At 50.2% G+C, this 24651-nt stretch overlaps 8 protein-coding genes across 8 annotated transcripts; 2 read left to right on the top strand and 6 right to left on the bottom strand.

The window, feature by feature from the left end:
• Positions 1-895: 895 nt before the first annotated feature.
• On the bottom strand, positions 896-2326 carry N7457_001790 (uncharacterized protein; the record flags this gene model as incomplete). Its single annotated transcript, XM_057172836.1, has 1 exon — positions 896-2326. One exon carries the CDS (start codon positions 2324-2326, stop codon positions 896-898), a length of 1431 nt encoding a protein of 476 aa, XP_057036739.1.
• Positions 2327-4302: 1976 nt separating this feature from the next.
• On the bottom strand, positions 4303-5545 carry N7457_001789 (GTP cyclohydrolase I; the record flags this gene model as incomplete). Its single annotated transcript, XM_057172835.1, has 4 exons — positions 4303-4605; positions 4681-4985; positions 5053-5186; positions 5256-5545. 4 exons carry the CDS (start codon positions 5543-5545, stop codon positions 4303-4305), a joined length of 1032 nt encoding a protein of 343 aa, XP_057036738.1.
• An 891-nt stretch (positions 5546-6436) lies between these two features.
• Positions 6437-8086, bottom strand: N7457_001788 (WD repeat RBAP46/RBAP48/MSI1 family protein; the record flags this gene model as incomplete). The annotated part of the gene is made up of 6 exons (XM_057172834.1): positions 6437-6611; positions 6680-7165; positions 7230-7691; positions 7748-7853; positions 7935-8006; positions 8062-8086. 6 exons carry the CDS (start codon positions 8084-8086, stop codon positions 6437-6439), a joined length of 1326 nt encoding a protein of 441 aa, XP_057036737.1.
• A 504-nt stretch (positions 8087-8590) lies between these two features.
• Positions 8591-12819, top strand: N7457_001787 (chromatin-binding exonuclease XRN1; the record flags this gene model as incomplete). Its single annotated transcript, XM_057172833.1, has 2 exons — positions 8591-10280; positions 10319-12819. The coding sequence occupies 2 exons, from the start codon at positions 8591-8593 to the stop codon at positions 12817-12819; spliced, it is 4191 nt and encodes a 1396-aa protein (XP_057036736.1).
• A 304-nt stretch (positions 12820-13123) lies between these two features.
• Positions 13124-15062, bottom strand: N7457_001786 (cytochrome P450; the record flags this gene model as incomplete). The annotated part of the gene is made up of 6 exons (XM_057172832.1): positions 13124-13602; positions 13706-14326; positions 14397-14465; positions 14543-14627; positions 14693-14818; positions 14877-15062. The coding sequence occupies 6 exons, from the start codon at positions 15060-15062 to the stop codon at positions 13124-13126; spliced, it is 1566 nt and encodes a 521-aa protein (XP_057036735.1).
• A 394-nt stretch (positions 15063-15456) lies between these two features.
• On the bottom strand, positions 15457-18418 carry N7457_001785 (snoRNA-binding rRNA-processing protein PWP2; the record flags this gene model as incomplete). Its single annotated transcript, XM_057172831.1, has 5 exons — positions 15457-17275; positions 17334-17581; positions 17637-18132; positions 18202-18314; positions 18401-18418. The coding sequence occupies 5 exons, from the start codon at positions 18416-18418 to the stop codon at positions 15457-15459; spliced, it is 2694 nt and encodes an 897-aa protein (XP_057036734.1).
• A 362-nt stretch (positions 18419-18780) lies between these two features.
• Positions 18781-21878, top strand: aspC (septin CDC12; the record flags this gene model as incomplete). Its single annotated transcript, XM_057172830.1, is given in 11 exon segments — positions 18781-18822; positions 18969-19004; positions 19068-19230; positions 19306-19616; positions 19676-20184; positions 20256-20301; positions 20632-20746; positions 20820-21161; positions 21214-21552; positions 21563-21799; positions 21856-21878. The coding sequence occupies 11 exon segments, from the start codon at positions 18781-18783 to the stop codon at positions 21876-21878; spliced, it is 2163 nt and encodes a 720-aa protein (XP_057036733.1).
• Positions 21879-22830: 952 nt separating this feature from the next.
• Positions 22831-24317, bottom strand: N7457_001783 (ACT domain-containing protein; the record flags this gene model as incomplete). The annotated part of the gene is made up of 2 exons (XM_057172829.1): positions 22831-24222; positions 24273-24317. 2 exons carry the CDS (start codon positions 24315-24317, stop codon positions 22831-22833), a joined length of 1437 nt encoding a protein of 478 aa, XP_057036732.1.
• Between the last annotated feature and the right edge of the window lie 334 nt (positions 24318-24651).

Below are 24651 nucleotides of genomic sequence, written 5' to 3'. Positions count from 1 at the left end.
TCGGTGAAATGCTAGCCACTAGGCCTTGCGCGCCCAGCCAACCCCACCTCTCACATTAGATAGCGAGACCAATTCCATGACCAGAAGCTGATAACTTGTAATCTAATAGGAAGCAACGCCTCATGATGCTGGTGTGGTTGAAAGGAGATCAAAGCCGTGCTGAAGGTCAGGCCGAGATCGAGCGGGATGGACTGGGACACGACAACCGGCCATTCTCACCCGGGGAAAAAGCATATTCCACAGAAATTCCAGGGAGCTTAATTCAACAGAAACATCATCTCTGAGTGATCAGTAGGGGCATACGCCACGTCGCATAGGCGAGGAACTAAGATAGCAAGAGGTAGGTTGATGTCATGGGCAGGTCGAAGTTCCAAGTGCCGGAACTGAGCGTGGGGTCACATGTGATCACGTGGTGTCATATTGTCTCCGAAGTACATAAATTAGGGCAACAAGGAACGCTACTACGAGCAGATTGTTGTCATCATTGTACACAAATCGTATGTTTAAATTGTTCTAGCCTCTATCCTTGAGTGTGAGCCCTATAGAGCGGGGTTAGCTTGTCTACTATATCCTTATGACCCTCATTGTCTGTGAGAAAATACATAAACGGCTTGAAGTCACAATAGACACTTCTGATCCGATACAGCCGAAGGCAATGTTGATCGGTTCATGGGACGGCAGTTCACCTTCTACAAGCCGGAAAAAGATGGTTGTACTCATACATATTTATTCTGTACATACTCCTGTAAGTTACTCCATCCTCCTCCTCGAAGATTGACAAGGTTCTCACTCTCACAGTTCGTTTCTCCTCGTTTCATCATCACTTCATGCTTACTAGGCAAGCATGAAAAAAGCATTAACCCCAGAAAATACTCATACAAACCGCGTAGTCTTCTCATCCATCGATGGGAAACCGGCCCGGCGCCGGCTGCTCATCAGGGTCCTCGTCGTCCTCGTCGCCCGGCCAAGTGATCGCAAGAGGCACAGCCCCATTGGCATGGGGAGTCCCAGGAGCAGAGACATTAGGGTTCTCACCATCATCCTCTGATTCCGAAGATGAAGTTGAGGACGCCTCCCTTTCCGAAGCCATCGAATCCGAATCATCAGGGTTCATCAGCCTGAGAGCTTGCACGAGGTCATTCATACGCGGACCTGTGATCTCACTTTCCACCAAACTTGCGGAAGGATCGTCCAGTGGGTTTCCCGAATTGGAAGCTGGGGAAGGAGGTGGGACAGGACCAGGTTCGTTCGAATCATCAGCATTATGTAGCCTGAGTGGCTGCAAGAATGCCGTCACACGCGGATCCGAGGTCTGATCTTGCACGGTACCTTGAGCAGCACTTTCATCTGGATTTCCCAAGCTAGCCCCCAAAGGCGGGCCCCCTTCACCTGGGCTCAGAGTAGCCGCCGAGTCTGGAGTAGCCGCCGAAGGTGGCGCAGCCGGCGGGTTAGAAGCGACAGGTGAGCTCAGAGTAGCCGGCAGTTGCGATGTATCGGGTTCATTTGACGAAACAGGCGCCGTGGGTGTATCCTGAAGAGGCGTGATATGGGACTCTGGAGGCACACTACGTCGTATCCAAGGATAAGAGGGCATAGGAAGCATTGTACCCCGGAATCTGGCAGGTTCAAGTCTCATAATCTGAGCACCATTGGCACTTAGCATGATCCATGGAGGTGTTCGGTGCTGAAGACTGCGTGGAGTTGCCACGGGCTGGAGGTTTTCCGGACGAATCCCGACTATGAGTTGTTGCCGAACAATCCATGCTTGAATCATTCTTTCTGGAGAATACAGAACTGGTGCTCCTGGAACCCGTCTAGGAGCGCTTGAAGGAATGTAGGGATTCGCCTCGCTCGATGACCCTCCTTCTAGGGGAGGAAGTGGATAGGGTAAGGGAGGACGAAAAGGGAGAAGATGATCAGGAGGGCCAGGGTTGGAACTAATAGACCGCAAGGGAGCACGAGAAGCCATAGCATACGCGTTGTCATCTGCGCGGCTTGTTCCAGGAAGTGACGGGCTGATTTCGGAGGACATAGCCAACTCAGTAGATGATCCCTCAGGTTGGATCGGGTTATGGAAGGCCTCGGCGGACATTCGTGTAGCTGATTCAAGTTGAACATCGCTGCGAGGAGCAGATCCAGAGTTGTTTTCTGTATGTGACTCGGGGTTTTCATGGACCTGGTAGGGCAAAAGCGAGGTTCCAGTTTCGGCAGTAGCATTGGAATTGATGGGCTCATTGGCAGGGTCAGTGGCATCGACTTGGAATGAGCCGCCGGAGGAGCCGCCTGAGAAGCCATAAGCATCTGAAGATGGGGTGTGTTCCTCCATTGGGTCGGAAGGAATGCCTTTTTTTGTTGGCTAAAAAGCCTTGAGATGTTTCTTTTGTTTCTTTTTTTTTCTCGGTAAATCAGCTCTAGACCCCATGTCAGTCATATCATTCGATATTTGCTATATTCCAATAGTTTCAACGTACCTTGGATATCGTCTTATCTTCCTAGATCTGGAAGGCCCTAGGATATTGGGATTATGAGAGTGGAATCCTGCATAAAGCAAACAAGTTAGTATCCAATTTCACAATCACCAAACAAAAACCACGTGTGCATGAACCAGAGCAATATTTTTTAACAACAGAAAAAACGGCTAATGTGAATAACGACCACCAGATCTTCCAGTAAAGCTAAGAAACAGCATCAAATGGAAAGCAAATAGCAGGTTAAAGCCGGCTTAATGCCTATAGCCTCAATCTGTCTCCAGTGAGAACAGAACTTGGCAAAATGAAGGATTTTGCCAAAACAATACTCATGAATATGGACAGAAAATATTCACAGAAGGCATGGGTGTTGAGGATACATCAGGATTGTTCATGATTCAGGTGTAGGATGGCAAGGTGTCAATCAAGCATAGCAGTGCCTCAGAAAAAGACCCGGCATTGCACGTAGTACCCGTAGAGAGGACAGAATCAATTAGCATATGACTTACAAAAGCAGATGATATCGATAACACCCTATCTCAGCTGTGCGGCAGCTGATGAGGTGTGATAAGGAGAGATGTCTGGACGACGGAGAAAACGTGAGATATGGACGTGATGGTGGCGGATGCCTAGGAAAGTCCAATTCACAAGAAGAATCACGGGGAGATGCACGTAGATGCGAACAATAGCCTGCAGACAGAATGCAGATTTTTCGGAAGAAAAGCTGGCCAGCAATAGATGAGAAACCGATAGGAACTAGAAGGCTTCAGCAAAGAGGTGGATTGTGAGGGAAAGATGAAAGAGAAGAAAGGATCTTGAAGGAGGAAGATAAATAAATACAAACGTGGACGTCCCCGTAGCCATCGCCGCGGGCGACGATTAGTCGTCGTATATGGGATCCAATCATTCGCCGAGAGATCTATCGCCGTGGGCAACCTTGGAAGTATGAGTCGTGCGAAAGGCCACGATTGGCCGATGTAGTTGGATGAGTCGTTGACGAGATAATCAGCTTCAGTCCTTGGAAGCGGCCTCTGCCCTGGGAGGTTCCGTGGCGACATCATCGAGCCCGCCGATGAAACAGCCAGGGGCCTTGATGGATAAATAATTACCTACCCATGAATGCAGAAAGGTACTTGGGCATTGTAAAGGTGCTTTGAATGACGGTCGAATCTCTCGAGCGTATATAGACCGTGGAGCCCTGTGTATATCGATGCCAGGCCTATCAGTCGACAATTTTCTAGAGTGTTGATACAGAAACTGCAGAGAAAACCGCTTCAGTGTTACATGAATCAATAAGATTTCGGAAAGAGATTGTACATTGATTCTGATACATAAGTCGTATACAAAAGTGAACAGTTCCCAAAAGCTTCCGACGAGAATGTTCGTAAGCGGCATGGGATCAAGTGTTGAAACAGCCTAGCCAGTGCTATCAAGTAAGACCTCGATAGACTGTATAGCAAAGGCCTCTTGAGGGTTCGTGTTAGTATGACAGGGCATAGAGAGTGAGAGGGGCTTCTTTTTGTTTTTCTCCCTCGGGCCCATCACGGGTCGAGGAAGAGGCGTTCGCCATTACTCACGAAGCCATCAGCCCTAAAGTTGGGTGCAAGCGTCATGGGCGAAGGAACATGGCAAGACACCAGGGCAAAGATTTGCCGAAGTATATGCAGGAAAATCAAAACATGAGAACACAGAGAAACACCAATCCACGCTTAACATGTGAAATTAAAAGCAAAACCACCCAAAAACCTGTTGAAAGGTCACCGCCAAAACTCCAAGAATCCGTAAATAACACCCTAATTTATTTTTGGGTATGGGTGGTTGGTGAGCTGGGTCATTATCTGCGGTTCAGTAGAGTCAAGAACTCTTCGCGAGTCTTGGCGCTCGATCGCATACATCCCAACATGCAACTGGTAGTCGTGGTGCTGCTAACCTTTTGGACACCTCGCATCACCATGCACAGGTGGGAAGATTCCATAACGACACCGACACCGCGAGGTTTGAGAACCTCAGAAATCGCCAACGCAACTTGCTTGGTCAGACGCTCCTGAACCTGGAGTCTGCGAGAGAACATCTCTGCGAGACGAGCCAATTTTGACAAACCAAGGACGCGGCGGTCGGGGATGTATCCGATGTGCATCTGGTGAGGTTAGAATGATTATCACTAAAGGGGGAAAAAAAGAAAAACTAAAAAAGAAAATGCAGCGATTCGTACCTTTCCGGTGAAGGGTACCATGTGGTGTTCGCAAAGCGAAAAGACATCAATGTCCTTGACAATGACCAACTCATCGTGGTCCTCGTGGAAGACAGCGCCGTTCACCAGGTCTCTCACATTCTCTTCGTAGCCCTTGGTGAAGTAGAGCATGGCCTTGGCATATCTCTCGGGGGTCTCGCGAAGTCCCTCTCTTTCTGGGTCCTCGCCGATGCATTCAAGGATTGTTCGGATAGCTCCGGACAGTTTTGTAAGTCGTTGTTCGGTCTCCTCCGGTGTCGCTTCCTTCCGCTCTCTAGTTCCGGGGCCTGAGTCACAGTGGTTAGGCAAATATACTAAGAAATTGGTGTTCAACGATGCGGGCAGATCACTTACAAGGCCAGCTGAGACCATCAAAGTCGATAGGTGGGTTCAATGTGTAGGGGCTGGCGGGGCGGCTGACTGTAGTAGGAGGGGTCAATGGGCCACCCTCATCCCGGGGATCGCGGGGAGGATCATTCAATGTAGGGCTACACCCAGTATTAGCAATCGGTGGAATTTTAAAAATGGCCGCAACATGGATATTGTTGGATGCATACCGCACTGGCACCACACTGCGAATTGGCACAGACACACTGGAAGTGGACTGTGTGGGGTCTGCTCCGGTCTCAGTTTCGTCCTCGGATTCGGCCTCAGCCTGGGCCTTGGCTTCAGGGGATTCAAATTCAATTGGAATTCGTGGTTCGAAAGATGTACGAATTGATGAATTGAGACTCTCGCGCTCACGAGCATCCCGGCTGCCCGTTGAACGTTGAAGCGGGGAGCTCCCGTTCAGCATGTGGGACGGAATAGCTGAGGGCTTGGAGCTTGTAGGCGAACCAGAACCCATGATGAAGATATGGCAAAGACGAGATAGATGGAGTATGGAATAGAGCACCTAAGATGATACAGTCAGAATATGAATCACTTTTTTTTTCCCTGCAACGCTAACTTTCTTTTTCCCCCTCATCACCGCCCCCACCAAATGTCAGCTCCAATCAGCGTCCATGCCGATGATGACATGCGCAGCTCCCCGCGGGCTGATAACGGGCTTCGGGGGCCGACGCTCAAGGTTATGCGCTGCTACGTGGGTAGTTTGCAAGTCTTCTGATATTCCGATATTCCGACAGAGAGATCCCTTAAATGAGCTACATTCTAGTATTAATTTCAATCATACACTCCTTTCGGAAAACCTAATTTGGCCGGGGAATGACCATATCCATATATATCCCGATCTGAATAATACACTGCTATATCTACGGACTACATACATGTACACAGCATGTATTTAGGTAATGTGATCATTGTAGACATATGTACCTAAGCTAGGTATCCATATATAGTTGTCAGTGCATGATTTCACCAAAGAAGGTAAGGCTCATGCAGAGAGATCGTACTGCCAAGATGTGCCTAGAAGAGCTTAGTAGTGTGACGGTACGCTGCCTTTATGTCATCAAGAACATAAGGTTTGCAGGAACTGTATGGCTTGAACTTATCTACGGAGTAATAGACCTGAAATAGACTGGTTGCATGGGCTTATGAGACCCATGAATGCCTCTTGATCTACTGCCCAAATTCATATACAGTTATTCCCCCAGGTAACTACTTGACAGTCATGGTCCTTACCCAAGGAGTGCAAAGATATGGGGATCGGATAGGTGAATGTTGGAAGGGTTGAACGATTACTCATGATAGTCCTAACTCATCTATACCGAAGCGTACAGTTTCAGCAGAAAAAGCATTATGCCTCGATGTCGTCTGTAGCGACATCCTCCAAGTCCTTGCCCACAATTGCATCTGCCACCTTCCATACCTGGAGCAGGTTGTCCTCAGCAGCCGAGCACAAAACCCAAGGGTCGCTGAGATTCCAGCTGAAGTCCGAGATACGGTTGGTATGTCCACCGTGCATAAACAATCTGGAGAGCAATGTCAGCTAAATATTCAAATTCATGGTACAAAGAGAGAAAAGAGAGAGGTCACTTACAACTCTGGTGGTCCATCCTGAGCATCCTCAGGAGTTTGTTCCTCTCCGGCTCGGCTGAGATCCCAGAACATAATCTTGCGATCGTAGCTGGAACTTGCCAAGACTGACTCCTCAAATGGATGCCATGAGATAGATTGCACTGAATCGGTGTGGCCCTCGAGGGAGTGGAGCTTCGACTTGAGATTACGTAGATCCCAGATACCAATTGTTTTATCAGCAGAACCAGTAGCCAGAATAGTCTCGGATGCGGGGTTGAAGGAAATGGAGTTAATAGCATCGCGATGTTGGCCCTCAGCGGAAGCAGCCGCACGAGTGGAGTCATCCTGTCGGGTATCAAGAATTTGAAGCGTGATGTCATCAGAAACGGTTCCGATGAGGGAGGAGTGGAGGGGATGATGCTGAACGTCATTGACGATGGAGGAGTGGTGGGTGAAGGTGCGGCTCGGTCGAACTGCCTTGTTGCCCTTAGTGTATGTGGTAATGTCCCTATGGCGGTTCAATTAGTTGCTTTTCACATCGAACTTCAGTCCTTGGTAGTTCGCATTCTTACCAGAGTCGAACAGTCTTATCCTCACTTCCCGTTGCAAGGTGACCAGCAACATGGGGGTTCCAGCTAAGTCCGAACCCTTCGGCTTCGTGGCCCAGGAGTTCCATTTGAGGATTGACCGTGCCGGTTGGCAAGCTAGGATGCTTTGAGCGATCCCAGATCATTACTCGACCATCTGTGCACATTGTCGCAATGATATTGGGGTTCTGCGGTTGATACCGAGCCTTGTTGACCTCGCCCTTGTGATCAATCTTTTGAACAATGTTGAATTTGATTTCCATCTGGGTCTTCTTTGAGCCCCCGCCATAGCCGCCAATCTCTCCCTTGTCTTCGTCGTAGTCCTCTGGGTTGGGAGCATTGGGATTTGGAAGTTGCACTTGCGCAATCTGAAGATAATTTTGCGCATCTCCAGTGGTGTGTGTGCCGATGAGGAGACGGTGGGTTGAGTAAGGCTTATCCGGTACCCTGAAGAGGAAATTGGTTAGAGTGCTAAATAAGCTAGCGGCGTGTTGGGGGCGTACTCTTGCTTATCTGGAAGCCACTGAGTTGTGAGAGTTGGCCATTCTAATGCCGTACTCAAAATCATATCATAGAGGAATGGCGCATTTTTCTTCCATGTCTTGTACTCTGCCCTCAGTGGATAGAATTAGATATAATGCAATTGACAAAATTAAAAAAAAAAAAAAAAAACAAGCCAAGGATAGTTACCTTCGTTGATTGCCTTCTCATCGGCATGGTCTTGGTCCTCATTCTGGTCTTTCTCATGCTCATCACCAGCAGCTAGACCTTAATTAGATTGAGATTTCACGTCGAGCGCAAGATGATCAATACTGACCAGCGTCGTCTTCATAATGATCCATGGTTCTAAGATCGTGTGGGCCAGATAATATGTTGAAAATGCGGGACAATAGGACTTGAACCGCTTAGAGAGTGTGTGAGAGGGGAATTGGTAGAGGGAAGCTACGCGCATCAGCGCGTTAATGAGTCCCGGGAGACTGTACAATGGCGCTAGTCCTACCTGGGAGGCGGTGAGCAGCTCCCGTTGACTCTTCTTCAGATCGTGGGGACACCTGCTTTCTTGCATCATAGACATCTGAACACTATTGGGCGTTTATTTTATTTTTTTTTGTTCCCTCCTGCTTATTTAACGTCCTTACGTTGTACGCCCCTATTATTTGTTTGAAGAACACATCGGCGCAGTGTATCATCCAAGGTTCATTCATTGGATGATTCCGCCTTTGGTCGCTAGTAACTCTACTGCAGTCCTTTACGAGTACCCCTCTACACTTTCTCGACTCTCACAATAAAGCACCTACCGAATTTTCCCTTGACATTATTGCCTTTGGGTGAACCCACACTTCATCATGGGTGTTCCGAAGTTCTTCCGCTGGCTGAGTGAGCGGTATCCATCAATCTCGATGCTCATCGCAGAGAGCCGGATACCCGAATTCGACAGCCTATACCTCGACATGAACGGTATTATTCACAATTGCACGCATAGTGATAGCGATTCCCCGACGTTTCGCATGACGGAAGATCAAATGTTCATCGCCATCTTCAATTACATTGAACATCTATTTGGCAAGATTAAGCCCAAGAAGCTGTTTTACATGGCAGTAGATGGTGTCGCACCTCGCGCTAAGATGAATCAACAACGTGCCCGTCGTTTCCGTACAGCTCTGGATGCAGAGACCGCAAAGGAGAAGGCTATTCAGCAGGGCCTCGAGATGCCCAAGGAAGATGCTTTTGACAGCAACTGCATCACTCCGGGTACCGAGTTCATGCAAAAATTGACGAAACAACTCAAATACTTCATCAACAAGAAAATCTCAGAGGATACGGATTGGCAAGGCGTGGAAATTGTGCTCTCTGGCCACGAAGTCCCAGGAGAAGGCGAGCACAAGATTATGGAATACATTCGCTGCTCGAAAGCGCAGCCCGACTACGAATCCAATGTCCGCCATTGTCTTTACGGTCTGGATGCCGACTTGATCATGTTGGGTCTTCTCAGCCATGACCCTCACTTCTGCCTTCTTCGAGAGGAAGTGACCTTTGGTCGCCAAGTGTCGAAGAAGCCTAAAGAACTTGAACATCAAAACTTTTATCTTTTGCATCTGAGCATGGTCCGGGAATATCTGGAGTTAGAATTCCAAGAGCTAGAACAAGAAGGTGTTCTGGGTTTCCCATTTGATATGGAGCGTGTTATTGATGATTTCATTCTGATGGCCTTTTTCGTTGGTAACGACTTTTTGCCGAACCTGCCAAATTTACATATCAACGAGGGTGCCCTTGCCCTTATGTTTAAGCTCTACAAGGAGGTGCTGCCGAAGATGGGCGGCTACATCAATGAGCAGGGTGTCATCAACGTGCAACGGTTGGGCATGCTTGTGACTGCTCTAAGCGCCGTGGAATATCGATTCTTCGAGGCAGAAAACTCCGATGCTCAGTGGTTGAAATCAAAGAAGGGCGCAAGCCTTGATTCACTCTCGCAACAGAAGCCGAAAGAGCTTACTCTCACCCCTTCCCAGAAGGAGATCCTCAAGACGGTCAAGAAGTACGTTTTGAACCGGTCTGACAAGGCTTCCGGGCCTTTGGACCTCCCTGCTACCCTCACGGCTCGTGATCGTACCTTCGTTGAACAGCTTGCGGATGAGCTCCGGCTGTCCTGGTCTTCCCTCGACAATGAGAATGGTGATCGGTTCATGAGGCTCTCGTTGCCTCAGACCCAAAGCGATAGCGATGACGAGGAAGAAGATGAGGAGGCATCGGTGGCTGTACAGCGTATCATTCGAAAATATGAGAAAGCCAAAGTTCAGGAAATGACAGCCGAGGAAGCGCAGAAGGCTGCACAAGAGAAATATGATGCTAAGTTCCTCGAGTGGAAAGATAATTATTATCGGACCAAGTTCGGCTGGGGCCTTGACAACAAGGAGGAAATGAAGAAGCTGGCGCAGAACTATGTGCAAGGATTACAGTGGGTCTTATACTATTACTACCGTGGTATTGCATCGTGGCCCTGGTTCTTCCAGTACCACTATGCTCCTATGATCTCTGGTTAGTAGCACTGAATTCTTTTTGTGGGGTTTCAATAGCTGACGATGGAACAGATGTGAATGATGGCCTTGGCGCAGACATGGATTTCAAATTAGGACAGCCTTTCCGGCCTTTCGATCAACTCATGGGTGTCTTGCCCGATCGTAGTAAGAAAATTGTGCCTACTGCCTATTGGGATCTGATGACCTCGGCCGAATCCCCTATCTATGACTTTTACCCTCGTGATTTCGATCTCGACATGAACGGGAAAAAGATGGAGTGGGAAGCCGTCGTCAAGATCCCATTCATTGACGAAAAGAGGCTGTTAGCGGCGCTCAAAACGAAAGAAAACCAACTCAGCGCGGATGAGAAAGCCAGAAACGACTTTGGGGCATCACTTAAATTCACCTACTCTCCAGATGTGAACTTCGTTTACCCGTCTTCAATGCCTGGCGTGTTCCCAGACCTTCCGAACTGTCGTTGTATCGAGAACCTCTTTGACCTCCCTGTCATGGATGGGCTGGTGCCTTACGCTGGCTTGATGGATGGCGTGCATCTAGGCGAGGCAGCTCTTGCCGGCTTCCCTAGTATCAAGACATTGCCGCACCACGGTCAACTAGGTTTCCATGGAGTCTGCGTATTCCAGCAAGACAGCCGCAATGAGAGTCAAGTTGTTACACTACTCGACCCGGGAAGTCGGTCGAGCATTGAAGTAGCCAAGAAGAAGCTTGGGAAGCGTGTCCATGTGGGCTACCCCTTCCTCCAGGAGGCTCTCGTGGTTCGTGTCTCGGATGAGCTATTTGATTATATCCTCCCTCCAGGAGAACAACACCCTGTATCCATCCCCCACACCCCTCAGCAAATCGAACAGTGGAAAAGGAAGGCCAATAAGATTGAGAGTGTCTACAGCAAACGCCTTGCAATCATTATCGGAGACGTGGAATCATTGGTTCACATTCAACTCCTCAAGGGAATGACCAAGACAGATGATGGTGCCACTATCAAAGAATTCGCTGAGATTCCCGGCCAAGAGACGGACTACGCTCTCCAGGTGGTTGTCGATGATGTGATTAATCCCGACCAGCGTTTCATTGAACGGGAAGCTGTCGCCATCGAGGAGGAATTCCCCGAGGGTTCTCGTGCCTTCTTCTTGGGTGATTTCAATTATGGAAGACCTGTGCATGTTGGGGGACATGAAGATGGAAAAGTGAATGGATTGATCGCGGCCGTGAAAGGCCGGGAGCCAGAATTCGGTCGAGAGCGTGTCAGAGTCGCTGAGCAGCTTTGTCCCTACATGCCTTCGTACGCTGTGGCACGCAGCCTTCGCCTTAATCCTTTGGTGTTAGCTAAGATCACATCTTCCTTTACTGTCGATATCGAGGGCCAGCGTGCGAACCTTGGTCTGAACCTGAAGTTCCAAGCAAAGCAACAGAAGGTTCTTGGATACTCCCGTCGCGGAGAATCTGGCTGGGAATTCAGCCAGAAAGCAGTGGAATTGATTCAGCAGTACATGATCAACTTCCCCGAGTTCATTGCTGGCATCCAGCGCAACCCTCAGAGCGACCGTTATTCCCCAACTGATTTCTATCCCGAGGAAACTGCTGCGCTCAAGATGAAGGAAATCAAAGACTGGCTGAAATCTGCAGAAGCCAAGAACTTCGATAGAGTGCCTCTCGATGCTGAGCAACTTGATTCGGATATTGTGATGTTGATTGAGCAGGATGCCGATGGTCTCAATCTGTCCCAGCCAGACATGCAACCGAAGAAGGTTCGGGGTGTACCCCGAAGCGCCCTTCTTCGTCCTGCCGATGTTGAGCACCGTCTCGGAAACCAAACCTTCAAGCTTGGCGAGCGAGTTGTGTATGCCCAAGATTCTGGCAAGGTTCCAATTGCTACACGTGGTACTGTCGTCGGTCTCACCAGAACCCCGCGAACCCTTCTGCTTGATGTTGTCTTTGATGTGTCGTTCATGAGTGGCACGACACTCGGCGGTCGTTGCTCGCCTTTCCGTGGCCAAACTGTTCTAGCTTCCTCCGTTCTCAACATTTCCAACCGACAGCTCATCACCAGCTCCCGCGCTGCGGCCAGTCAGCAAACTCAGCAGACGCAAACCCCGTTGACTGTTGCCGGGTACGGTGCCCCCTCTGGTCCTCACGGACAGGGACAACTGAGAAATGCAGCCCCTCCCCCGCCCTTGAGAGGCTCTTTCCGAGGAGCAGTTTCCGGACAGGGTAATGGAAGCGGCCGTGGAGGCCGTGGAGGTCTTAACAACGGGCAACAAACCACTCTTCCGTTCCGTCCCCACACCAACGGTGGCGGTATTCCCCGTGGGCCTCGTAATGGTCGTGGAGGTGGCCGTGGCGGATACATCCCAATGGAAAACGGCGATCCCAATGAAGGTGTGATCCAAAACAACCCCAACTTCCGTCCCCAAAACTACAATAACGTCCCGCCGCCGCAAGGCATGGATCGAGGACGTGGTCGTGGCCGCGGTCGTGGTAATGGATTCCGTGGTAGAGGAGGCCGTGGGCGAGGTGCGCCCCAAACCAATACCCAGTGAATGAAGAAAGAGGTATTTGGGGAGGAAGCTACGATGAAATGATTGGATTTGAACTTTGTATGTATATGGAATCTTTAGATATTGGCGCAGTCTAGACAATTATGTCACGGCAATGCTTATATCCATTGAAGATGAATGCAAGATGGAATTTAAACCAAAGATTTGATTCTCGTATTTCTTAATTGGAGCTCACTCTCTTGTCAAAGAGCCACATCATCCAACAACCAAGTATGGCACAACGTATGAGCCTCCAACTGTCCAAGCATCATTCCGCAAATCTTCCAATGTAAATACACTCATCTACTCAAAGCCCAACAGGTCTTTTGCGGAACAACATCTCAGCACTCATACTGGGAAGAATATGCTCCCCAACCACAAGATTGGCAGGTCTCTTCCCCTCCAACCCGTCAACAAACTTGAACTCGTAGTCCAGGATAATACGGCTCAAGATTGCTTTCAGGGTATTAGCCGCAAAGAACCGACCGGGACAGGCCTGCCGTCCAAAGCCAAAATGCATATGAGCTGGTGTGATCGAAACGAAGTGTGAAGAAGACGCAGGCTTCTCAGCCTGGCCCTTCTCAGTGCTGCCATTCAGTTCAGGAGTCAGGGCAAAACGATCGCTAGGGTCCTGACACCAGCGGAATCCGTCGAAGACTGATGGGTTTGGAATGAATGCGTCGTCTTTGCTAATGGGACCTGAAGGGAAGCAGACATGTGTCTCGACTGGCAAAGTGAGACCGTCACTGAGTGTGATGGGCTCCTTCACGATGCGGTGGAAGGATACTACACAGCTCAAGGGTTAGAACATGATATGAAGTCTCATATCTCATATTCCCTGTCTATGACTGTTGTGCGCTGTTATAAGGGAATTATCCACAAAACTTACATTCACCGGGCGGACCGAAGCGTTGAGACTCCCGCAGGAAGCTATCCAAACGAGCCTGCTCATGTAGCGAAGCCTGAGTTGCCTTGTACCAGCCATCGGGCAGGGTGCGACGCATTTCCTCCCGCAGAGGCTCGATGTATTCGGGCTTCATAATCAGATCATAGAGACAGTGACACAACGCCATAGTACTGGTGTGCGTGACAGCCAGTGTAACCAGAAGCAGCATGTGATGCGCCAGGGAATCCGGGTCGAGGTTTTCCCCCTCGCTCTCGCCCAAATCCATCATCCACTGCAAAAAGTCGTCTGGCTTGGAGGAAGCCGCACCGTCAGCCTTCTGCGCCTGCTTGCGTTCGTTGATTAGCGGGATGAAGAGGTCTTTCGCGAAGCGAAGCTGCTCCTTCATATGCCGGATGCAGGGGAGGAGACGCGCGACGATGGGACGGAGATACTTGGGAACTGGGCGGAGAAGAAGCAATGTGATGCCTACGTTGTGGGCATAGCTGCTTGCGATATTCAGCCATTCCTCATTTTGGCGGAGGATGTCACCGGCCATTACGCGGGATGTTGCGAGGGCGATGAGCCGCGTGGACATCTCGCCTGGGTTGATTTTGACCCAATCGTCTATACTCGGCATCTTGCTGTTAGTATACTAGCGCTGATCATCTGTCACGCAAAGCAGCATATTTCTCACCTTCGCATCCTGCGAGGACGGTATCGAATGCTACCCTGAGCTCGTCGATAACCCGGGGAATGACATGGACTGTACGATGACACATGGCATATTAGCTCCTAGTCTCGCGTAACGTCGAAAATAAGAAGCCCAAAGGATGGCAGTACCTAGATTGGGCGTTAACCGTTTTCGCACAGTCAGGGCAGGCAAAAGAGTATCGATTCTGATATTGGTGTACTCTCCCAGTGCATTCTGCGAAGTAGGTCAGCCCTAAATTCTGGAAGTAACGTAGCACCATTCTCAGCTTATGGGATTACCTCGTATTGAGCATGTAAAGAACTGAGTTTCGACGGCGGCAGATGTCTCAGTTCATGTTGGTATTTCACAGGCAAAACGATGACTTCTCCATCGCCTGTGAGGATGCGGAAGGGAGTATCCTTGTACTTAGATGCAGATGCTGGTCAATAAGGCTGGATCACCAAATACAAGTAGACCACACACCTTGTGATATCCTCGACTGATCATGCTCGCCGCTTTAGGATAGTAGAGAATACGGTTGAGAAAATCCGGGAGATACCACTTGTACCTGACCGTGGGAACCTGCCTCAAACTGGAAGCCGGTGCTCGCCAGAGTAGGTAGACCACGACCAACACGCCCACGAGGGGCCAAAAAGCGAACCCGGCCATCTAGAGCTGACTGACTGATGAAGCTTTTGTCTTGGGACAGCGAGGAAGATGTACTTAGATAAGTGATTCTCCGGAGCCTTGGATTGTCCGGGATGCTGGGACCGGGAGATTATGGAGGTAGTTGGATGGTAAGAAGAGGAAGAAGGGTAGAGAGAGGGTGGTACAGCAGACATTCGGATAGTATTAACGCTTTTTTGATTATTTTATATGGAGAGCGTTTGCTACAGATGGACAAAGGGCCCGTTTGAGGTCTCAGAGAGCTCTGGAGCGGTACTTGGAGTATTAATCACAAGGCCGCGAAGGCCGCGGTCTATTTCCCTTTTTGGTCTTTGCTACTATATACAAAACGCCTGGCTCAGATGCAAGTAGACACACACTAAGAAACCCATATAAATCATTCAAGGCCAACCCATTCACCCTCTCCATCGTCAGCATCGACCATCTGATCATCAACCTCGGCATCCTCGGTTTCCATGGCTAGCAGAGCTTTGCTTGTCTTCTTGTCTCCGAGGACAGGCTTTGAAAGCAGATAGTTGAGATCGTAAAGGTTCTTTTCGGTCAACCGCTTGAGGTTCTCGCGGATATCATCGACAGCCCGCTGGACAGCACGGAGCTCAGTTGCGAAGGTACCTGTGTTTTCCTTGAAGTATCGCCCGTGGCTGCTGAATAAAGACTCAATCCACATGAGATTAAACTCAAGATGGGGTGTCTCTTCCGCGGCATGTGCAACAAATCGGAGAAGGCGAGGTAGATAGACTGAGGGCACGGACCGAACCACATGGGGAATATCTGACGGAGGGATTGCTTCATATACGACACGGAGTAACTTTTGTTCGTTCAATCGGAAGGCCATGATCAGAGCTTTGAGGAAAGTGTTTTCCTCATCCACGGTGTCGGATACGGCAGCTTCCTTGGCGGCATCTAAGGTGGCAAGAATGCTCGAGGGTGTGATTGTAATGTCCAAATCATAGGGATCAAAGACAAAGTCTGTATCCAAGCTGTAGACCAGCAGGCCTTCAGTAGATGCGGCGCAGAATGCTCGTCCAGTCGGTGCGAAATCCACAGACGTCACGCGCACTTCCGGGCGTGTCGTGCGCGCACCGGCATCACCGCGCTTCGCGCCGGGAAGGGTGTTATCAGCACGATCCTCGCGATCAGAAGCTTCACCAGTCTCATCAATAAGAGCACGAGGACCGGCTTCAGTCATATCACGACTCGTCAGGAACTCCTGGGTGCCATCGATCGAGGTGTTGACGGAGACGGTGAACTTCTTGATCAATGAACCTGTTCCAACATCATACAAACAGATATATTTGCTGTTACCGCCAGCCAGAATGCAGCTACCGTCTGCGCTGTAAGTGATTCTGTTGAAAGACTTGGTGCCTGCGGCATTGGCAGCAGTACGGCGATCAGCCACCCGACGTCCTCCAGAGACGTCACGGCGACCATCGACTCCACCTTGCTGGACGGCGTCTTCAACTGACCAGAAGGAGAGTTGACCATCTAGCGTAGAGGCAGCAACTTGTTGTCCATCTGGGCGGAAAGCCACACTGAGAATATCTGACATAAGCTTGAGAGGTTCGCTGGTTTGTGACCGTCCGAAGATGCTCCAGATGCGAACTGTGTGATCCCAACTTCCACTGACAAGGTGGTTGCCATCGGCAGCGAAAGCAAGGCTGGAGACTGGACCCTCGTGGCCGGAGAGCTGGTCAAGCAATTGACCAGTCTGCACGGACCACACGTGAATGTCGAAGGAGTCCGGCGAACCGGCACAGATCACCTCTCCACTGGGATCCACAGCCAACGAGGAGAACGAAAGTCGGGATGGTGCTGTGAAGGTTCGGAAGTTGCGGTAACGGATGAGATCCCATGCTCGGATGGAACCATCCAGAGATGCTGTGAACAACACATTTCCTTTCTTTGCGAACTGACATGCGGTCACGCCACTAGTGTGCTCGGTGAATGTAACAATGCAGAAGCCCGACTTGACATCCCAAACCTTGATTTTGCCGTCATCAGCAGCCGTGACGATTCTTTGACCGTCCGGCGAATATGCCAGTGCGTTCATAGAATCAAGGTGTCCTTGTTGTTTGAGGATATACGACTCGGACTGCCATTCCCACACCAGCAGCTGACCGTGCTTCGACGATCCGAATGCTAGCCACTCACCTGATTTGTTAATCGTCACAACATCGATGTTGCTCTGTGAGACACTAGAGGGAAATATGTTAGCTCCCATGAGAAGGAAGATAAGATTGCAGACTAATGTACCTCAGAAGGTGGATCATGTTGAACTCTGGCAGGTCGTAGAGTCCGAAGAGGCCGTTGGAAAATCCTACCACTAGGAGGTTTGATGCAGCATGGAACGCAGCACACTTGACCTTGGCGTCATTCTGCATGAAGAAATCTTTCTTCACAATCCTCCATCGAGCGTCGGAAATATCTTCCATCGTTTCCTCGTCTTTCTTTGTGACATATTCCCAGCGGAAAAGCGCACCATCCTGGCTGACAGTATAAATCTTTATATGTAGTTAGTATGGCATTTCAGCGCAGAAGATTTCGAGTAGCACCCACCACTTCTTGTGTCGCATTGAAATAAGCTGCGACAACACCCTGTCTGTGTCCAGCCAAAGTGGTCGGCTCAAAGCCTTCTTCCGGATCCATACTCCATACTCGCGCCGTCAGATCCTTAGCGGCGGTGAGCAAGAAGCGTGAATCGCTAGACCACTCGACACTTTGGATGTCGTCGAAGTGCGCGGCAAGATCCCGGTGTAGAACGAACGGTGCGAACTCAATCTCGCCATTGGTTTCAGTCCCGGGCGTAGAGGGTGTCTGCCAAATCTGCAGGCGCCGTCCCACACCAACGGCGAAATGTCGGCCGGAGGGGGAAAACTTGAGCGCAGACACTCGTCCCTTGAATGAGAAGTGGTGAATGGCGATGCGCCGTTGGAAATTGGTCAAAATTGCGCGGCCATTCTCGTCCACAGTCAACAAAAGATTACCCTTCGGCGAAAGGTCGAGGCGGTCGATGTTTGTACGGTGCGAAAAGGGCAAAGTGTATGAAGTATTTCTATGCCAGCAATTGTAAGTGGACTGTGTTCCCAATTCGCAGAACGAAAGAACTCCAAGCGACACCTACTGCACCAGATCAAAGACTGAGACTCGATTGCCTACGGGTGAGAGCAAACATGTTCCATCGGGAGTAAAGAGAAGATTTCCTTTGCGATAGACCGTCCCCAAAAGGTTGGAGAACTAAAATTGAACATGTTAGTACAAATTTCTATGACTGGGGCTTGCTGTAAAATGTATGCGATCAAAGATTCGACCACAGTACGTACCTTGAAGTCTGTCTTCATTTTGGCAGTCGGCGATCCCAATGATCAAAAAATTAAAGATAATTCCAAGCTACCGTGATAAGACCCTGCGGATCATCTATGGCCCGACTCCGGGCCCATTCAGTACTAGTGCGTCACGCTAAACCCAGATAGGCAAGGTGAGGTATACTCCAGAAAACGAAAGGAGATTCAGGGGGAAGCAGCGACGGGCAGTTCGAGAGATCCGATTTCACGACCTGCGTTACTCCTTTTCCCTTTTTTCCTCTCAGGAGTCGACTTATTCTTTCTTCTTACTTCTGGTCTTACTCCCTACAGAGGCCTCTTCTTCATCTTCTTTTTTTGTTGTGATCCCGAATTGTTTTTAATCCCCCCTATCAGCCATCATGTCCACCACAGAGACCGCCTCGCCCATTGGCATTGCCAATGTAAGCATTTTTGAAAGCCAGCAACTTCTCCCTGAACCCTGATAGCTAATTTGCCGTTTTCGATATAGCTTCCCAACCAGCGGTGTGTGTGCCTTTGATTACGGTGGATGCGAGGAGAGGTTCTAATTAAGCTGTATAGCCACAAGATCGTCGCGAAGCGGGGTGCAGCCTTCACTATTATGGTGTGTTTTGCAATTTCTGGGACAATCATCAACGCGTCCCGATGCTAATGGAGCCTCCATCAGGTTGCCGGAGAGTCGGGATTGGGAAAGACAACATTCATCAACACTCTCTTCTCCACCACCATTAAGAACTATGCCGACCACAAGCGCCGCCACCAGAAGCAGGTCGATCGAACCGTGGAGATTGAGATTACCAAGGCTGAGCTCGAGGAGAAGTTCTTCAAAGGTGCGGCCCAATTGCCTTTGTGGAGGGAGCTTTCGACCCCTGTGTTTTGGTAGCTAATCACGGCCGATTTTCTAGTCCGCCTCACCGTCATTGATACCCCTGGATTTGGAGACTACGTGAACAACCGTGACTCGTGGCAGCCCATTATCGAATTCCTGGATGACCAGCACGAGTCATACATGCTCCAGGAGCAGCAGCCCCGCCGAAGTGACAAGATCGACATGCGTGTTCATGCTTGCTTGTACTTTATTCGCCCCACCGGACACACCCTGAAGCCTCTCGATATCGAGGTGATGAAGCGCCTGAGCTCCCGTGTCAACCTGATCCCCGTGGTTGCCAAGGCCGATACCCTGAGCCACGCAGATCTCGTCCGCTACAAGGAGAGAGTGAGTGAACCGAGGACTAGAAGGATCAGATTCGGAAATCGAAGTTAACAATACATTAGATTCGCGCTGTTATCGAGGCCCAGGGCATCAAGATTTACACCCCACCTATCGAGGAGGACGACGAGCACGCCGCTTCCCACGCCCGCAGCCTCATGGCTGCTATGCCTTTCGCCGTCATCGGTTCCGAGAAGGATGTCAAGGCCAACGATGGCCGTGTTGTCAAGGGTCGTCAGTACGCCTGGGGTGTCGCTGAGGTGGAGAACGAGGATCACTGCGACTTCAAGAAACTCCGTTCGATCCTGATCCGCACTCACATGCTTGACCTCATTCACACTACGGAAGAATCGCACTACGAGGCCTACCGTGCCCAGCAAATGGAAACCCGCAAGTTCGGCGAGGCCCGGCCACGCAAACTCGACAACCCCAAGTTCAAGGAGGAAGAGGAAACTCTGCGCAAGCGCTTCACCGAGCAGGTCAAGGTCGAGGAGCAGCGTTTCCGCCAGTGGGAGCAGAAGCTCATCTCCGAGCGCGACCGCCTCAACAAGGATCTCGAGGCTACCCATGCTGCGTATGTTCTGAAAGTTTGCCTGGGTGATTTGTGCATTACTAACAAATTACAGAATCAAATCTCTCGAGCAGGAGATCGAGAGTCTCCAAGGCTCCAGCACTCGCAGCCACGGACGTCGTTAAGATGTTGCATTTTCACCGGGAATCGACCCGAATCATTCAAAAGGGGAGGAGTCGAACCGTGCTCTTGTTTTTTGTTCTCTTTTGAGTACCCTATGTCTTGTCGTTCGCGCTTGGAAGCACCTTTGTCTGAAGGGCTGGTTCATTTTTGTTATATCCATTTACCGCTGGTAGCTAGCGATGGTGTGTCTACAACCTTGATAATAACCTCCTCTGTATTCCGTAATGTGAAATACAGAGTTAATTCTTATGGGTCACAGTTTCAAAGTCTGGAAATTACCTCGTAATGTCGGCCCATTTCCCGAACTGGTGGACTTGAAGCTCCGAGCTCCATCCCGCATTTTCCCAACTCCACCAATTTCCTTACTTTGACCCCAACTCAACGGCCATGCCCCGGACAATATTCCCAACCAGGCCCATCCACACTCTCAAAACACATAATGGTGAGCCCTAATTACCTAGACGTCGTGTCACTCCCCAAATACGTCCTGAGGCCGAAATGCTAATACCTCCCAGGCGCGGTCAACGCGGTAACCTACTCAAGCTCCGGAGGCACCTACATCCTCACAGGTTCCTCAGACCGATCAGTCCACCTCTCGCGCGCAGTTCCCGCAAATTCCAACGGCCTAGCGACACCCCAAACAACAACCCCGATCCAGAAATACGAAGCCCATGGCTACACCGTCCTAGACGTAGCCGTCGCCGGCGACAACGCCCGCTTTGCCAGTGTAGGCGGCGACCGACAAGCCTTCCTCTGGGACGTGGAAAATGGAGTCACAACACGGCGATGGTCGGGCCATAATGGCCGCATCGAAGCGGTACAGTTCGCAGGCGATGGCGACTCAGTAGTCGTAACCGGTATGAATTACAGCTGTCCAAGCAAGAACATATCTGACTAGTTTCTTTTCAGGCAGCGCAGATACAACCATCAACCTCTGGGACACGCGGGCATCGAGCTACAAACCCATTCAGACGCTCACGGAAGCCACCGACACGGTCTCAACGCTGCATGTGCATATGGGCAGTTACTCGATAGCGAGTGGAAGTTACGACGGCCACGCGCGGGTCTATGATGTGCGAACGGGAAATACGACTGTTGATGTCCTCGCGCATCCGGTGACGAGTGTGCGCTGCTCGGATGATGGTAATGCGTTGCTGGTTTCGACGCTGGATGGGTATATTCGCATGCTGGATCGGTTGGATGGTAAGTTGCTGACTGCGTTTGGGGGGGAGAAGGCTGCGCGGCCGGGTATGACGAGGACGCGACATGTGTATCGCAATGCGGAGCTGCGGGTGCGGTCTGTTTTTGCGCAGGGGGGATGCGGTTGTGCTGAGTGGGAGTGAGGCAGGGGGTGGGGATGGGGCGGCGGCTTTTGCTTGGGATGTTCTTAATGGGGAGGTTACTGCGGCTGTGTCTGTTGGGGGGATGGTGAAGGCTGTCAGTTGTGTGGCGTGGAATGAGGGGGGCGGCAATTGGGCTGCTGGATGCTCAGATGGTAAGGGTTCTGTTGGCTTGAGATTTTGGCGATTCGTGTGCTGACTATTTTTCTAGGTACTGTCAGAGTCTATGGGTGAGCTTAGATTGGATTTTCTCGGACTTAGCTATCATGATCGAACAACGCAAGGCGCATTTGGCCTGTTGAGCGGGACTTTGGGTTCTCCGTCAACATCCACTCATGCAGTCCGTCAAGCACCACGCGCTACATAATGCCACCGTACCCCAGTATGCGCATCTGATACCAATTGTCGCGCAGCCTCTCGGTGTCTATGGCGGTTTTGCTGCCTTGTTGCAATCCCCGTCGCTCAAAACACGGCGTTGATCAACTGGATAAAGCGCACATCGCACTTGGAAGGCTATGGTGCTGTTTTGGGTAAAACTGTGGTACTATCAAGCGGTACCTTGCGAACAACAGATCCCAATAAAAGCTGGTCTATATGTAGACTGTAGCTACCTAGGCTGATGTCAAAACAATTCATTGGGCACATTACTAGACCTGCTAGGTGCTTTATATGTCCAGTCTATATGCATTTTGAATGACATATGAAATTAAGCAACAAACAACCAATTGCTCGGTACTTTTAATTTTTATCCCACCTCTTCCTGTATAAGTTGTCGTGGTGAATATATATAGTTGTTGCGTGAGCTCCAACAAAAATAGAAAGTTGAACCCCCCGTTTGGGAAATATCGTACAATACCCAAGGTATTACCTGTCCAATAGCCTAACCTCCCTATTAAACACAGAAAACGCATAGAAAAAGAAAAGGGAGGCATCCTGCGATACTAGAAGATTGATCACATAAGTGAAGAATATCATTAAGCCAGCAAATATGTACATAGATACCATCAAGAGAGATGAGAGCGAACATGACCGGACCCCATAAAGCAACATTTAATATACAAATATTAAAACAAGGCCGAAAAAAAAAAAAAAAAAGAAAGAAAAAGCCAAAAACTTTTCTGAGCAATCCGAACACCACATCAAACATCAGAGCATAAGTCATAAAGCCGACATCAAAACCAACCCCCTATTCCCGCAGATGATCAGGCGTCTGCGACTCCATCTTTTCCGCCTCAAGCGCATCAATCGCCCTCCTCAACTCATCCTCGCCGACGATAATTGTGCCGGCACGAGCAGTGCTCAAGAAACTAATCTCGACTGCATCAGCGACGGCGTCCCTATCAGGCTGGAGATGATGGGTCTGCGATAAAGGGTGCAGAATGTGAGATGGGGTGGCGTTGCTTGAGACGGAGAAGGTGGCTAGACGCGTGTCCAGAGAATCCAGGGGCTCAGATGCAGAGACGCTGACACCTGTGCCAATTAGCGGGCTCGTAGCGGCATCGGCGAGACGGCCGGCGACGCCGCAGACGATGCCGGAGGCTTCGAGAGGGAGATCACGGAGATCGAGGGTGATAGGGACGAGGTGATCTTCTTTAGAGCCGAGGAGAAGACCGGAGCCGTCTTCGTAGCCGTCTTCGTGAGGGGATTGGCGTGCGAAGCGGGGGAGGAGGCGCTTCTCTAAGAGAAGGGAGGCTGCTGGGTCGAGGGCGGCGAGGGTTAGGGAGAGGAAGCGTGGTTCGTCAACGAGCAGGACTGTCGTGAGGGCGTCGCGGAGAATGGACATTGAGCTCTTTTGGCAGTGGTACTCGTGGTGGGCGGCGCACTGGACTAGGCGTAGGGTGGCGTCTACGGAAGGGGTGATTCGGTGTTTGCGGAGGTTGGCGAAGGTGCGGGTTTGGAGCTCGCCTAGAGTTGAGGGTGGGGGTGTCCTCGGGGGGATGAGGTCGCTGAGTCTTCTTTCGACGCTTGGACTGAGGGGGTTGGTGGCGAAGGATGCGGTTTCGGTGTCAAATTGGAAGCCTCTGCTTTCGAGGGCCGTCATTACGTTTGCTTTGCTTTGCAAAGGGAATACAATATAGTCGGAGAAGTAGGTTGAGATAAAGAAGATGGAGCTTTGAAGGATGTTAGCAAGGGTGTTATATTGGAGATATAGGATGTCAAAGTTCACATACATGCCTGCTAAGGCAAGTGGACTGGTCAGTTCCAAGACTCGCTTGCCGGCCTCGAGACCCTGGCCGAGAACCTGCATGGCGATATAGTCCTTTTCGCTCACGACTAGCCGAGACCGGAGAGAGGCATCCAGTTGGTCAAGTTGATCCATGACTGGGATGAAGTACTTCTCGATCAAGCGTCGAGGACACATGACAGACACTTCGACTGGGGTGATGGAGACGTTCATGAATGCTGGTGGTCTATATGCAGAGTCTTGCTCTGAGATATTCTCGACATCATCATCCACTGCATTGTCGTCGTTCTCGTCTTCAAGTGACGAAGTTTCATCGAAGATCAGTCTCAAAACAGACTTCAAGAAGTAGGGGTACAACTCCAACGGAATGTGCACCAGTACCACACGCTCCTCCTGGCATTGGGGTTAGCAGGCGTTGAGGTTGACTGACATGAATGACTCACGAGGAAGTGGACTTGTGCATCGATGAGAGTCAGCGATTGATCCATGGTATTTTTTTTTCTTTTGGATATAGTTGAGTCAGGGAGAGCGAAGCCGTATGACTTGGATGTTAGAACCGGATATTCCCCACAAACTATTACGCCATTGAGATTCGATGATGCTATTTGAAGCCAGGAGACGCCATCGACCGAGTATATAGGGTGCGTTCAAGGGTCAAGACTCAACGTGCAGTGGGAAGAAAGGCAAAAGACAAAGAGATACCCCTCTCTGATGAACTCCTTTTTTCCCCTCCACTTTTCTCCCCCTTCACCACCCTCTGTGACTCCGTTCTCCACCGTCTGCTATCTCTTTACTCAATTTCCTCAACTAAATTCTACTCCA

The sequence above is a fragment of the Penicillium paradoxum genome (genome assembly GCF_028828445.1).
Source record: "Penicillium paradoxum strain IBT 22861 chromosome Unknown utg000002l_segment0_segment0, whole genome shotgun sequence".
NCBI classification, from domain to species: Eukaryota; Fungi; Ascomycota; class Eurotiomycetes; order Eurotiales; family Aspergillaceae; genus Penicillium; species Penicillium paradoxum.
Note: the sequence above shows the minus strand (reverse complement) of the source record. Positions and strands in the feature narration are given on the sequence as shown.